Source organism: Etheostoma cragini, chromosome 4, assembly GCF_013103735.1.
Source record: "Etheostoma cragini isolate CJK2018 chromosome 4, CSU_Ecrag_1.0, whole genome shotgun sequence".
Classification (NCBI taxonomy): Eukaryota; Metazoa; Chordata; class Actinopteri; order Perciformes; family Percidae; genus Etheostoma; species Etheostoma cragini.
In genome coordinates this window covers 25,509,441-25,522,930 of record NC_048410.1, presented here as the reverse complement: position 1 = coordinate 25,522,930, position 13,490 = coordinate 25,509,441, and the positions used below count along the sequence as shown (strand labels likewise).

At 38.9% G+C, this 13,490-nt stretch overlaps 1 protein-coding gene across 21 annotated transcripts in view; it reads right to left on the bottom strand.

Moving 5' to 3' along the window:
- Positions 1 to 6,129: 6,129 nt before the first annotated feature.
- plekha6 (pleckstrin homology domain containing, family A member 6) overlaps positions 6,130 to 13,490 on the bottom strand; it is an 82,504-nt gene continuing 75,143 nt past the window's right edge. For 14 of the 21 annotated variants that reach the window (XM_034869139.1, XM_034869136.1, XM_034869138.1 and 11 more), the window contains 6 exons: positions 11,982 to 12,140; positions 9,808 to 9,960; positions 9,340 to 9,488; positions 8,562 to 8,710; positions 7,988 to 8,095; positions 6,130 to 6,887 (listed from right to left, as the gene is read on the bottom strand). In XM_034869139.1, coding sequence (XP_034725030.1) covers positions 7,998 to 8,095; positions 8,562 to 8,710; positions 9,340 to 9,488; positions 9,808 to 9,960; positions 11,982 to 12,140 — 708 coding nt within the window. In that variant the 3' untranslated portion in view covers positions 6,130 to 6,887; positions 7,988 to 7,997. The remainder of the gene's footprint in view (positions 6,888 to 7,987; positions 8,096 to 8,561; positions 8,711 to 9,339; positions 9,489 to 9,807; positions 9,961 to 11,981; positions 12,141 to 13,490) is intronic. The other 7 variants (XM_034869150.1, XM_034869152.1, XM_034869132.1 and 4 more) reach the window with 4 other exon arrangements.

The window sequence follows — 13,490 nt, the reverse complement described above, 5'->3', positions numbered from 1 at the left end:
CATTGAGTTGCAGAGTTTTTAACACTCATTTCCTTCATGTAAAAACCAGAATGCTTAGATTCAATTTAACCAATGCTAAATATTTTGCGTTCCACTACTGGGACTGCTGCGGTGCTGCAGGAAATTTGGTTGGATGCATATCTTTACTGTTTCCTTTGGCTTTTTTTGTGTTTGTGTGACCAGTGGATGGACTATGGTTACCTGCTCCTCAGATCTCTGCAGGGTAAATCCAAACAGCTAGCTAGACTATCTGACCAATTTTTCTCTCGCACAACTTTGTGCTCTGATTCAGATTGGTTTAAAGAAATGCCATTAAACCAAATCATGTTTTTGTCCCATCCCCAAATGCATTGTGGAGTAGCCAGACCCTCCTTTATAGCGCTTCGGAGGAGGGTCTGGCAAAGTGAGACTAATTTAACCATAACCAGAATGCTTAGATTTAATTTAACCAGAATACTTAGATATAATTAAGTTGATGATTTAAGACTATTAGTATGCTATTCATTTAGATATGAAATTATACTATTTGTGCCTTACTTTCTGATGGAGTCCCTGTCCTTATATGAGCTGACTTTATCAAGACAGCATCCCAAAGATATTTTCTTTATCACAAAATTAATTAGCATGATGATCGACACAAAGTGATAGATTACAACAAAGAATACATTCTCATGGTAAAACGTTATTTTCCAGGAGAGCATTTTGCATGACCAAGATGCTCTGGAGTGTTGAAAACCAATGGGTGACTAAAACTGTTTTATACCGTGTTTGAACTAATGTTGTGTAGGTTGTGTTTTATTCACACAAAGCACATCTTCAGAAACCAAATTAATTGAGGTGTCTTGTGAAGCCTCATCTATGCATTTATGGCCTTAAAATTCTTCTGTTATAAGCTTTTGAATTGGTTATAAAGGCAAATAGGCAAAAAGAAAAGAAAAAAAGGCTGAGATCTGGGAACACAATGACAGAACTAAAAACAAGTCCAATGGGTCATCAAATACATTATGTGAGCAGTCAGATAAAAGTCAATGCTAGTACTAACATGATACAAATGTTCTATACGTCTTAATTTGATTTCTTTACGATGAGTACATTCCTAAGTATGGTGATCCATTTCCTGGTCTAAGCCTTGCTGTTAAAGAATCCAGTCTGTCTTAGTTTTTTTGCACTTTATTCATTCAGACATAGAATTTGATATAACGACTGTAGAATATCATCAGGTGGCCAATTGGTAACGGTCCGCTGGAGAGTAAACCTCAGTAGTCTTTTTGGCAGTGAACTTCATCATCAACGAGTGGAGCAAAATTAGAGAGAGCAGTAAATAGATCATCATTCCAAGCAGCGAGACATCTTCTATCATACAAAATACTGGGATGAATTCAGAAGCATCTACATAAACACATTATATGTATACATTCACTTTATTGCAAGGTTTTCTGAAAGCAAGCGTATTATTATTTTTTTTTATCATTTGCATAGTTCAAGCAGTTTGTCTATTCCCCCCAAAATAGCAATGGTTACAAGTGATAGTAGGATATACTGTAACTGAAATCCAAAATATTATGTACACTGACCAATGTGTATACCGTATATATTATTTATTTTCATCATCCACAAATGCTACATCTAGTATCAAATATTGGACACCACCATTGTCTGTCATTTCTCAAGACATCGGATTCCAATTATAATCCAAAAATATCTACGTTGTGCTCCCTTAAACAATCCTCAAGAGCAATGAAATAAAAAAGTAGTTTTTGTGTTTGAAAATGCAAAACAGAATTGAGTGTACAAATTCAACCCGTCAACTTGTCATTGAATATCCATGCATCTAAAAATATACCCACTGCCTCTTATGAACGTATTCCCTTTCTAAAAAAAGCATTAAAACGAGAAAAAATATACGTATTCTTTTAAATCCTTGTTTTTTTGCATGAGAGACATTATCTGCTTTCAGTGTAACTTTCTATTTTCTTAATTTTCTGTGCCATATTGTCTCTGAGAATGGACATACAATAGCTTTTTACAAAGGCAGGTAACTTGAAGTGTGTATGGGCAAAAAAGCACATATAACACACATTACACAAGAAAAGTGTGTGTGCGTGTGTGTGTGTGTGTGTGTGTAGTCATCAAGGTGTTCAAATCTGGCCAAGACTAGAATGTAATAACATTTGAAGATTGCAGTTTTCAGTTCTGGACTTTTCTGACACTGAAAAAACTTCGGTCACACTGTTCCAAAAATATCCACATAAAATGTACTACATTAAATACAAATGAACTCTAATGAATGAACACATAACATATCTTAAATACAGCCCTGTCTCCTAAAAATGATGTTCCCATACATGAAATGTATTTTGTCCAAGATTACATTTGTATTTGATACATCACAAGTACGTTCCACACTCAAAGTCCATGTAGGGATGAGGTTGGGGTGAATGGATGTGCCTAGTCAACCTAGACAGCATTCCTGGATGGGCAAAAAACTCTGGTTTATTGGCATTTCTTTGAACCAATCACAATCGTCTTGGGCGGCACTAAGACACAATGATGGTTCCTCTGCGTAACAGTGTTGGGAAGGAACTTGTTTTGGTGGAACATGTGTGCGTTCAAAAGTATTTTTATTGCTACAACAAAAAACTCTGATAGGTGTCTAAATTTTACCCTGCAGAGATCTGAGAAGCGGTTAACCATAGTTGATCTGCCGGAATGTTCGGCGGCACCTGAAATAGCCCATAAGTGGAACGCCGTTAATTTAGACTAAGGTCAAATAAACGTGGGATTTTTACCCAGGAGTTCATGTCCTGATGAACAAAAGTCATCGTTGCCTTATTTCAACCTACATAGTTACTTGCGTAACATACTTAACTTACGTACATAACTTATGTAACAAATAAGTAAGAAAATACATTTTCCTCATGTTTGAGAAACTTAATTGAGAATGCAGTCTACTTCTATGGTAATGCCATTTTCTATGAGACAGAGTTGCATAATAATGAGTTGAGCTTTTATTTCTTTCAGTTATTTCCCTATATGTGGTTCATTTATGCATGTTGGTTCATTCCAAATAAACTCATGAAATCAGTGTGTTATTCGTTGCATTCAAAGTTAAACAATGCATTTAAAAAAAAATTATTATTTAATTATTTAAAGTAGGCCATGATGGGTAGAGATTTCTAACCTTGGCAACCCCCATTGGTACCACCAATCATTTCTTTCAGATTCCATCTCTCAAACTCATGTAATTGATATGTTCTTTCATCACAAAAGACAAAACACAGACATGTTTCAGATATATGGCACTGCATGACAAGATGAAATGTTTTTGGGATGTCACATATTTTTTTCCACTGTATAATTCCTCTCAATTAGCCCATTAGCTAATTCCTCTTCACACAGACAAGTGCTTTTCTCCCAGAGCTACTCTTCTAAGGTCACTTCTATCTTTACTTTGCACATGCATTGTACCATTTCTATCCAACATACTTTACCTATATATCTGTAGACAATCACATGGGAATTTCTTGGGCATTATGACAAAGTCTGAATGAATGTGATGTTAAATGCTTTAACATCAAAAACATCAAACAACAAAGGATTTAACAAAAGCGTGAGAGCTGCATACATAGGTTGATGGTGAGGTGATGGGGCCCCTTCAGGATTACATTCATATGCATCTGCTCAGGATAAGAGATTGTTGCTCAATGCTAATATTCTGTTAGCCTGGCTCCGTACTCCTACATACGTTGGCTCAATATTAATTTCCCTTTAGTACTCCGTCTGGGTTTGCGGTACATTCTTGGGTTTTCTCCAGCCACATCTTAACCGGTCCAATCAGCAAACAGAAGGAGTGGCTGAAAACAATGACGTTGAGGCCTTGCGCCAGAGTTGTAGTTCCGTAATGGTGGTGGAGAAAGATGAGAGCAAAGCCCTTCAGTCCGTTGTGGCAATGCAGAACAATCTTTGTTGAGTTCTGTTGGTGGCCATGATGTTGTTACTCTCCTCACCACGGAGTTTGGAAAAAAATTGATTTTCCAGCTTGCGCCGTTAGTGGCAAAGGAGCTGGCTAAGGCTAACGCTAGGGATACTGATGGTAAATAGAAGCCTTGTCTGTCTACCCTCTTGTTGCAAATACGCACAACATACATACGTCACGATCAAATGTTAGTGATTGGTTATGGCAGATCCAGAGTGGCTCTGGGCAGAGCCAATAGTTTTAAACTTCAACAGAGTACCCACCTTCAAGGAAGTTAACACTTGTCAATGGAGAGTGGCCAGACTGTCTGTACATATGAAATGTACCAGAGTCTGGTAGGACCCGAAATGTGAAGCTCATTTAGAGCGATGGTATGGAGGTCAGGCAGGTGGATGGCTCTGTTAGTATATGCCTTCAACACAATTGTCCCTGGTACCCATCCCATTTCCTTCTAGTAGTCCGACCTTTTTTCCTGTCTAACCTCCAGATGACCACCATCTTTGTCTAAAGGTAAGAGGGGTTACAAAAATTAAAGTTTTAAAAATGTTTTTTCAGGAAAAGGCTTTCCAGACTCATATTCAACCTCATCTTTGAGCAGTAACTGTCTCTCCCTTTAGGCTTTGTTGTTGCCTCGGGCAGATGCTTCTTTTCATCTATGGTAGAATATTGTGTGAGCCTGCTGTTTCTTTGAAACAGCCATCGTAAAAGTATATAATCCACTGCTGGTGTTGTTCTCCATATTAAAATGTTTGGCCCACCTCATTAGGGGAAAGCATGTCACTTTGTGTCTGACAGCTCTGGTTTGAACACTTCACTCTAGACAGAACCGTACAGACAGTAAGTCCAACCACAGTAAACATGTCTGTCTTAGTGTCAAACAACACTCCATCATACAGATGAAATGCCCATAATTCAACAAAAATAAGTATAAGATTTCAACTATACAATTTGAATGGCTTTCACATCATAGTAAAGTCAACACAACAAGGAGCAAGCAGAGTACCAGCTGTGCACCCTGCCTTGATTTTCCTCCATGTTTTTTGGCAAAAATTCAACTGAATTGAATGTTGACCCCCAAATAGGCTGACTCTAACCAATGGCATTGCAGCATTAACAGCAGGTAGAGGCTGTGAGATGCCTCTTTCAATGTAGAAAAGAGTGTTTCAATGAGACTAACATGTCATCAACTGCACAGATGGTACACAGAACCATCTAAGAAGCCATTGGTAACTGTTTGGAAAAGGGCAGGCACCTTAAAGAAATACCTGGCAGGTGACTGGATGAACTAACTATGATGTGTCTATCACATCCGCCATTGTTGCTTGGCGATCGGTCTTGATACCCCGAGAATCCAGCTGGCATGCAAGGTAACAACGTGGTATGTACAGAGCTGTTAATTTTAGAGTACAGCAGGGGCTTTACTTTAAATCTTACAAGTATGTCAGTAAAGGGGGTGAGGATGCCAGTTTAGAAAATGCATATTGTGTTTCACGTATGCAACACTTTGAATCCAATGTAGGACAAGGTGTTTCCATGAGGAGCTTCGTAACATGGGTCATGGTTGATGTAATGCTCCTTATCCTCAGCTCTGTCTTGAAACAAACTATGTGCTCTTTCAGCACATTCGCAATCCCAACCCCTACCCTATTGTTTTTAACTTTTAACACTCTGGGTCCCCTTGGCGTCATTTTTCAACGTGCAGGGGATTAAAAAATGCACATTTAAGTGCCATCTGGGACAAGAAGGGACACGAGCCCCAGTATTCTGGGTGAAAGAAATAATGTCATCTCACAGAGCTGCTGCTCTGCCAAGTGCGTCCCATACAGACCCTAAAAGGTTTCTGGTATGTCACTATCTGAAGCTAAGGGCCACTGGACAAGTATCTAAGGAAAGCATGAGTTGAAATGAGAAGGGGTTGGCTTTTGCATGTTTGTTGTGAAAGATGCGCGATGCATTGGAGCAAAACATTATCCAGGTGACATAACGTTTAACTAAATCAAATGTATGTACCAATAGTTGCACATGAGTGTAATTAATAACTGACCATGTTGATGGGATGGGAAAAGTGGAAGGGGGTGAAGGTCTTGGTGGGACAGGCATCACAGTGAGTTCAGAATGGGAGTCCTCAGTTCTCTTTTTTTTTCTTTTTTTTTTTTTTACAAAAGATGAAAGGCTTCACTCTTATTTTGCTCAGTTGTATGTTGTTAAGGTGTCAGAATATGTCAATCTGTCTGTCACTGAGCACCACTCCTTACTGGGCCACAAGCCACTGTATATTCCAAGGAGATTAGATGATTACAGTAGAAACATTAGTGTGGCTTTTAGTGTCCAGAAGCATGTTCAAAGCCTCTCTGTAGGTTTTAGTCCGTGAGGCTTTTGTCTACCAGTCAACCTCAGAGACGTCCATCTGGCCTCTTCCCATACTCTTTCTCTTGATTTATCTCTGCAGCTCTCTTCCCTCTTACTCTTCAGTGTGGGTATCTCATATGTACATTTTGTCTTTATACGTGTAAAATATCTCATCATCATCGTACTGTAGTTCATCTGTAATCTCTTCTTTGTGGATTTTGTCCTGAGCAAAATTATAGAGAAATATTTCACACCTTGAAGCTGGTAGAAGATCTGGAACCTTCCTTGGTGCCACAGAGCACACATTGCAGGAGACCACCGTGAGTTGGATGGAATTGGGGAAGGTGAGCTCACAAGTCTGTATAGCTTCCAATCAGGATTTGAAATTGTCTCTTGCCTCCTAGTAACCTCCTCTGAAAGCTTTCCGTGCTTGTGTTGAAGTTGAGTTTAGGTGCTATAAAGAAATGATTAATTTGTCCGGGGACCATCCTCATTGTTGTAGTTTGTCCGGTGAATCCTCAGAAAGATGCTCCGTCAAACTTCACAGCAGCCAAGGCTTGAGCTACAGGCAAAAAGAGGCATGTAAAAGATGGAGTAAGAGAGATATAAAGATCATATAAGGATACCTGTGTCACTGGATACTAAACTAATGTTTGCTATTTTGCAAATCAATGGAAATCTAACTTTGTGAGCATTTTTAGAAAGAGTTTCTTATAATCACGGCTGCAGCAGGACATGGAGTCTGTCCTACTAAATCAGGGGTTGGCAATCTTTTTAAAACAAAGTGTAATTTAAAAAATATTTTTGTTAATACTTGTGCCATTTAAACATTAAGCCTGCCATCCTCTATAGAGAGTGCTCAGGGAGAGTCATTTTTTTCTTTCTCATTCTGGGAAAAAGGCAAGGAGTACTAGACAATCGAAGGCAGAGTAGGGCGGATCTTTGCTGAATGCGGGCGGGGAAAAAGTAAATCAAACTACTATGGCTCCTGCCAATTGTTGTGGGAGGTAATGTGACAAGAAACGCTCAGACACAGTGTGTGCCATTGGTTGAGCGATTGCATGTCTAGGGTCACTGACCATGACCAGCCAGTGTAACACAACACATCCTAAACTACAGCGGACTTGAAATGACCAAGAAAATCCCAACACAAGTTCCAACTTCATTTTTTGAAGCTTTTCAACTACTTCATTTGTTACTTCAATAGAGTTGCTAAGTTGTGATGTGAGAAACAATGGAACCTTGTGTTGAGAATTACAAGAATGGACCTTCAAGCTCAGTAAAAAGGATACTTCAACAGACAGTTTTGTCCAAGCCAAGTCCAAAATAATGTTGTGTATTTACACAAAGCCAAGCAGGTAGTTAAAGTTGGTTGTCTTATTGCATTTTGCAAAAAAAAGACAAAAAGCAATAGGCATTGACAATTTGTGAAATCTGAAATTTGTCTGTAAGAAGGTTTTTTTCAATGAAATGTATGTCCAGTTAATTATATTGCATATTAAATTTGAGAGCACTGGGCCAAAAATGGGTCATCAACATCTTAAACATATAAAAATGAGCACAACGTATCATATCATAAACCCCAGTAGATCAAATCAAAAGCAGTCCCAGGGAATGAAGCACAGGGGACAGGTTGACGTGCTGTGGGGAGCGCAGACTTACCTTGCATGACTCACGCCATCATGGTGTGGGCTGAGTTGGGGAAGTCAGCAGAGGAAGGGGGAGGGGCCAGGCTAGTTGGGGAGGTGGGGGTGCTGGGGGCGCACTGGGCTGGAATGAGGTGGAGCAAAGTGGGAGGATTGAACATGGGAGAAATGGAAAGAAAAATAAGGAGTGGACCAATCAAAAGGAGAAGGGTAAGTAGCTGAGGAGAAGGGACTTGTGCTCATTCAGATGTGTGACTGTGAAAATACACACATCTCTGGACTTTCAGGGTAAAGAAAACTGTAAATTCTTGTTTCCCTGTATCACCCTGTATCCTTTAAATGCATGTCCAGATTGTATAAATATGTATAAAGTACTCACACACTCACTCACATCTCCCCGGACAGAATTTTTTCTATCACAAAATAATAATAATAATAATAATAATAATAATAATAATATTATATTAATAATAATAATATCTTGAGACACAAATAAGACAGAAGTTCTAATAACTTGTATTTACGTAGCTTTCACAACTGTTGATGCACGGAGCAGCCATGTTGGATTGTTAGATTGTTAGATTGTTCACCAGAGAGAAGGCGGCTGCGACGAGAGGCCTCGGCAGCCAGAGCGCAGGAGATCTCAATACGTTTCTCCTGCTCTTGCAACTGCTGCTGGGAGCTGGCTGGAGCCCCGCCATCCACAGGGCCGTCCAGCACAGGAACCATGTTCTGCAGGCTGTGGGTGGATGAAAGGAAACGCAAAGACAGAAGAAGAAACAGGAGGAAGAGGATGGAGGATTTGTTAGTAACAGATTATTAAAACTTTACATCTGACAAATACAATTAAATATCATCTGCATATACGGACACTTTGTATTCTCTGTTATTAATATTTATTGATATATATAAAATATATATTATAATATAATATAATACCTTAACGGTATTATATTATCTCTAAAATGCTAATTTTAACGTTAATGAAGAAAGTGGACAACTCTTCTTGGTTCCTCAGCAATTTAAAAGGGAATGGAAGCAAGAAATAATGTTAAACTTGACTGTCACAATCAATCTTTAGCTGTTGCTATTTAATTCTAAATCACAACTTTCAATTAAAACATTTGAAATTAAAAATTTTATCATTATAAATATTGTGATTTTATGTCTACTTCAAAAGGTCAAGAGTTTTAAACGTAAGAGATTCTCACTGTTGCAGTGGGTGACATATTCCTTCATCACCAATGACATGCAAAGTACAGTTTCAGCATGTTTTTTTGTAAAGGAAGGAACATGAAGGGCATCTTTTATAGGACCAATAGGTATGGGTTTAAATGAATATGTGAGGGGCCTAGAAAAGTGACCCACTTCGATTTGGCAATGAGGGTCTTGATCCGCTCCACTTTCTTCTGCTTCTCCTTCTGTTCCTCGGGACTGAGAGGAGTGTTGTCCTCCACGTCCAGATAGCGCTCCGGGATCAGAACCTTGTCCGGAGTCATCAGCTGGAACAAATGCACTTAAATAAATATAGATCCACATACGTGCTAACAAATTACTTCTAACCTTATGTGGCTAAAAATAGTAATTTCAAATTCACAGCATGAAATCAGTTAACAGTGGCCTTTTCATCTTTAAAGTGAGTACAAGATACCAAAAGTATCTTGTACACACAAGAAAAAAACAAATCCCCAAATGTCCCTTTAGAAGCTTCATAAATCTGTGAGCTTTAATGAGCGCAGAGACCTCTATGTGCTTACTTGGTGCCTACTCACAGGCCATGAACAGAATGAGAAGAAGAGTGACTGAGCGAGCAATGCATCTGCCGGTTGATCTCACCTCTCTGCTGAGGTCCAGGTCGTAGGGTTCTGGTTCAGCCGTTAACCGTCTCAGGCGAGCGATCTCTTGCCGAGGTGACTCCTGCCCCGGGCCTCGAACTGCTGCCTCCAGGTCTTTGATGTCAATCTCGTGAGCTGTCAGCCGCCTTCGGATCTGTCCAAACACACACATACACACAAACACACACACACACACACAAACACACACACACACACACACACCTGTAATCTTAAAGCTACAGTAGTTTTGTTTCCCCCATGAGGAATTCATGGTAACAACAACAAAACTGCGTCCACATGATACAAGCCTTCTGTGATCGTGCACCAACCCCACCCCTCCTCCATGCTGACAGTCTTAATTAGCTTTGTATCAACTAATTTGGCAGTGGCTTGAATGTAACGGGTGTTCATAAATATACAAAAGTTACACACTAAAGCTTTGAGGATCAATTCAAATTGTTGGGGAGGGATTGCTGCTATGTGTTAGCCTGACATTGCCACACCCAATCTCAAATGCAAATTACACTGTACCCCTTTGTTCATTTTTCATTCCCATGGTTCCTATTAATCGCAAAGGCCGACATATCTGGACACAATTGGATAAACCTACAAACAATTTGAGCAACTAACATATACATGCACAGCATTCCCTGCTCTTTAGGTCTCTTGGTCTTGGACTAAATAAGTGCCCTTTCGGAAAAGTGTCCTATTTATCTTTCGAATTTTCTTTTTTTGTTTTTTTATATATGGCCCATGGCATCAATCCTCAATAAAAAGTGTGTTGTGATGCTTGATAACTGCATTTAATTTCTAATTATGGAAGACTGCAGCCCCATCCTTTTCAACCTACCTTGTCAAAGCCACCACAGTTAACACACTAAAATCTGCATACGGTGATATGCATAAAAACAACTTGTTTTAAATCTTTGGTGTATGTCCCTTAATGCCAGTTTTCTGATTACCTAAAATTCCCCTACCACTAATTTGATATTATGGGTATATTATATATTATAGATTATTTTGACGTAAAAAGTGGTTCCCATTGAAAAGGGTTGAATTGGATGTGAGCTATATTTTATTGATGGTGGTAAGGATTACATTTGTGTGTACAATACGCTATACAATAGTGAGATTATTGGTGAGCCCCATGCACTGAATTCAAACCACAGTACACGGTGAAGACAGTAAGCATGGTGGTGCAAAAATCATGTTATGGGGATGTTTCTCATACTGTGGTGTTGGGCCTATTTATTGCATGCCATGGATCATGGATCAGTTTCAATACATCAAAATACTGGAAGAGGTCATGTTACCTTATTCTGAAGAGGAAAGGCCTTTGAAATGGGTCTTTCAACAAGACAATGACCCAAAACACACCAGGTAGCGAGAAAAGTCTTGGTTCCAGGTTGGAAAAAAAATAGCCAAAAGTATTTTGAGCATTTTTCACTTTTTAAACACACTGCTATTATTCTGAACACAACGTAGGTGTTATTGAGGCTTAATCTATTTTACTTTTAAAATTATACATGTACTGTATATCAAGTTGTTCTAACAAAATGAGAGTTTTATATATGGACTATAGTTACTATAGTTACTATAAATATTATAATTACACACATGCGTGTGTAAATTTAATATGATGACAAGTACTTGTCACCTTGCAAGTTTTGAATGTGCACAAAGCTTCCAAGTTCTCTACAACTTTTATCTAACAGATAAAGTAGCTGAGAGTATAAACACATTATTAGGTTTAACTTTATACTTGATATTTTGGTGCCGCTGGAGGTTCTGCCGGATGGCCCTCATTTTCTGCCGGATGTCCCTCAACTTCTGCTTTCTTTGGGTTGGCATTCTACATTCTGGTTGATTCAGGAAACATCCTGAGAGCTAGAACCGACATTCAAATTATATTTATCTTTTTTTGCAGTAAAATTCTCACCGCACACATGACAGTCATTTTAATTCCAATGCTCGCCCTTGGTCCACCAAAACAATTTCCTTCCTGAGACCATTTTGCAGAGGCACCATACCTCCGTTCGCAACTAGTGTCACCCATAACGATTGTGGTCAATAAACCTGAGTATGTTTTTCTCCCATCCAGCCACACCCTCCTCTACAGCGCTGTGGAGGAAGGTCTGGAAATGTATACTATTACCATCACATGGTTGATCATACCACTTTGTAGTTGGATGTAGACTGGCCACCTGAGAGGTTTAGACTTCGCCTCTTTTCCCTCACAGAGCTGCTCTGGTTGCGTCGGATTCGCTCATTCTGCTCCTGCACGCTCATCTTCGACTTCAGCTCCGCGGGAAACACAGCGCTCTTCGGCCGCTCCTGTGACAAAGATGTGGCATAGGAACACAGTTTTCAGTCTAGTCCTATTGGACCTTAGTGGTGCCAATCCAGTGGTCATACTGTACAACTAGATAGACAGCAACAACTAACCTGGACTATGAGAGAAAGAGCTAATTTTTGCAGATTGAACAGATGGGTGTGCGTGAACCGCACATCACGGAAAGGACTCAGGCAAAATGCAAAACAATCATCATTAATTAACATAATCTAATTGCCAGTTTCCTACACATTTCTGCAGGAGCATGAGTCCATGATCGAGGCATTTGTCTTTGATTAGTTCACTTGTGTGTAATAACAGCAGGACAGTTGAGTTAATGTTATCTAAACTGCTAAAGTCAGTTGGGAAGTGAGGATAACACTGTCAGTAGGCACCTGTGTTTTTTTTTATCAGGTAATGATGAGATGTATTAGATAAAATCTTATGCAAAATCAGTTTTATTAAAATAAAAAAAGTAAGGCTAGATGAACTGAAATGTTCAATATAATAAAGTAATTGATTTGAGGGCCCAGGGACACAGCGTCTTGCTTTACTTTCATAATTTCTCTAACTGTGCATGTTGGTATTGGCAACATGCGTAAAAGAAGTACTCAAACATTTTTTTCTAAAGCAAAACTCTAAACTATTAATAGAAATATATATTAATATATAGCTTTCAAATGTTTAAAGTGAAAAAAAAGGAAAGCATTATATATCAGAACAATGTCCATATATTTACATTTTTTCAAGGTGGAACTTTCAATTCTAATTTAATGCTGGATAGTATAAGATAGAATAAATAATAATGCATCATATTTTAATGGTTATGTTTTGTAAGTAAAATCTGAATCGGCAACGTAACCAGTAACAGTTCTCTGTTAGGTAAATGTTGTAATACAATGTTTTTGTCTGTACACAGTAAGTAAGTTGGGTTGCTTTGGGTCCATCTGTAAGTTAATTTGGGGTTCAATGGTTCTGGAGAAAACCGACAAGCAGTGATAAAGGAGGCCAAGCAGTCGGCCCGGTCCTAACCGAACCGGCACTGCAGTGGTGAGCCAAAATGAATACTGAGGCCAGTACTGGTTTGCCTCTGGTAGGGGCAGGATGATATAAGCGATATGCTTCTGCCGGCTCTTCTTTAAACTCAACCTTTTCTTTGTTCTTTTATGGAATTGGATTGATTTATCTATCTGATTTGATTCACTTTTCTTCTTTTACAGTATGCTGATTGTTCGCAATAAAAAAAACAATAAAACAACAATCAATAAAAAACAGTCAATCAATCAAAAAGTCACACAATGTCATGGAGTATTTGGCACATTACCTGAAATGGGCCATATTGACCATTACCG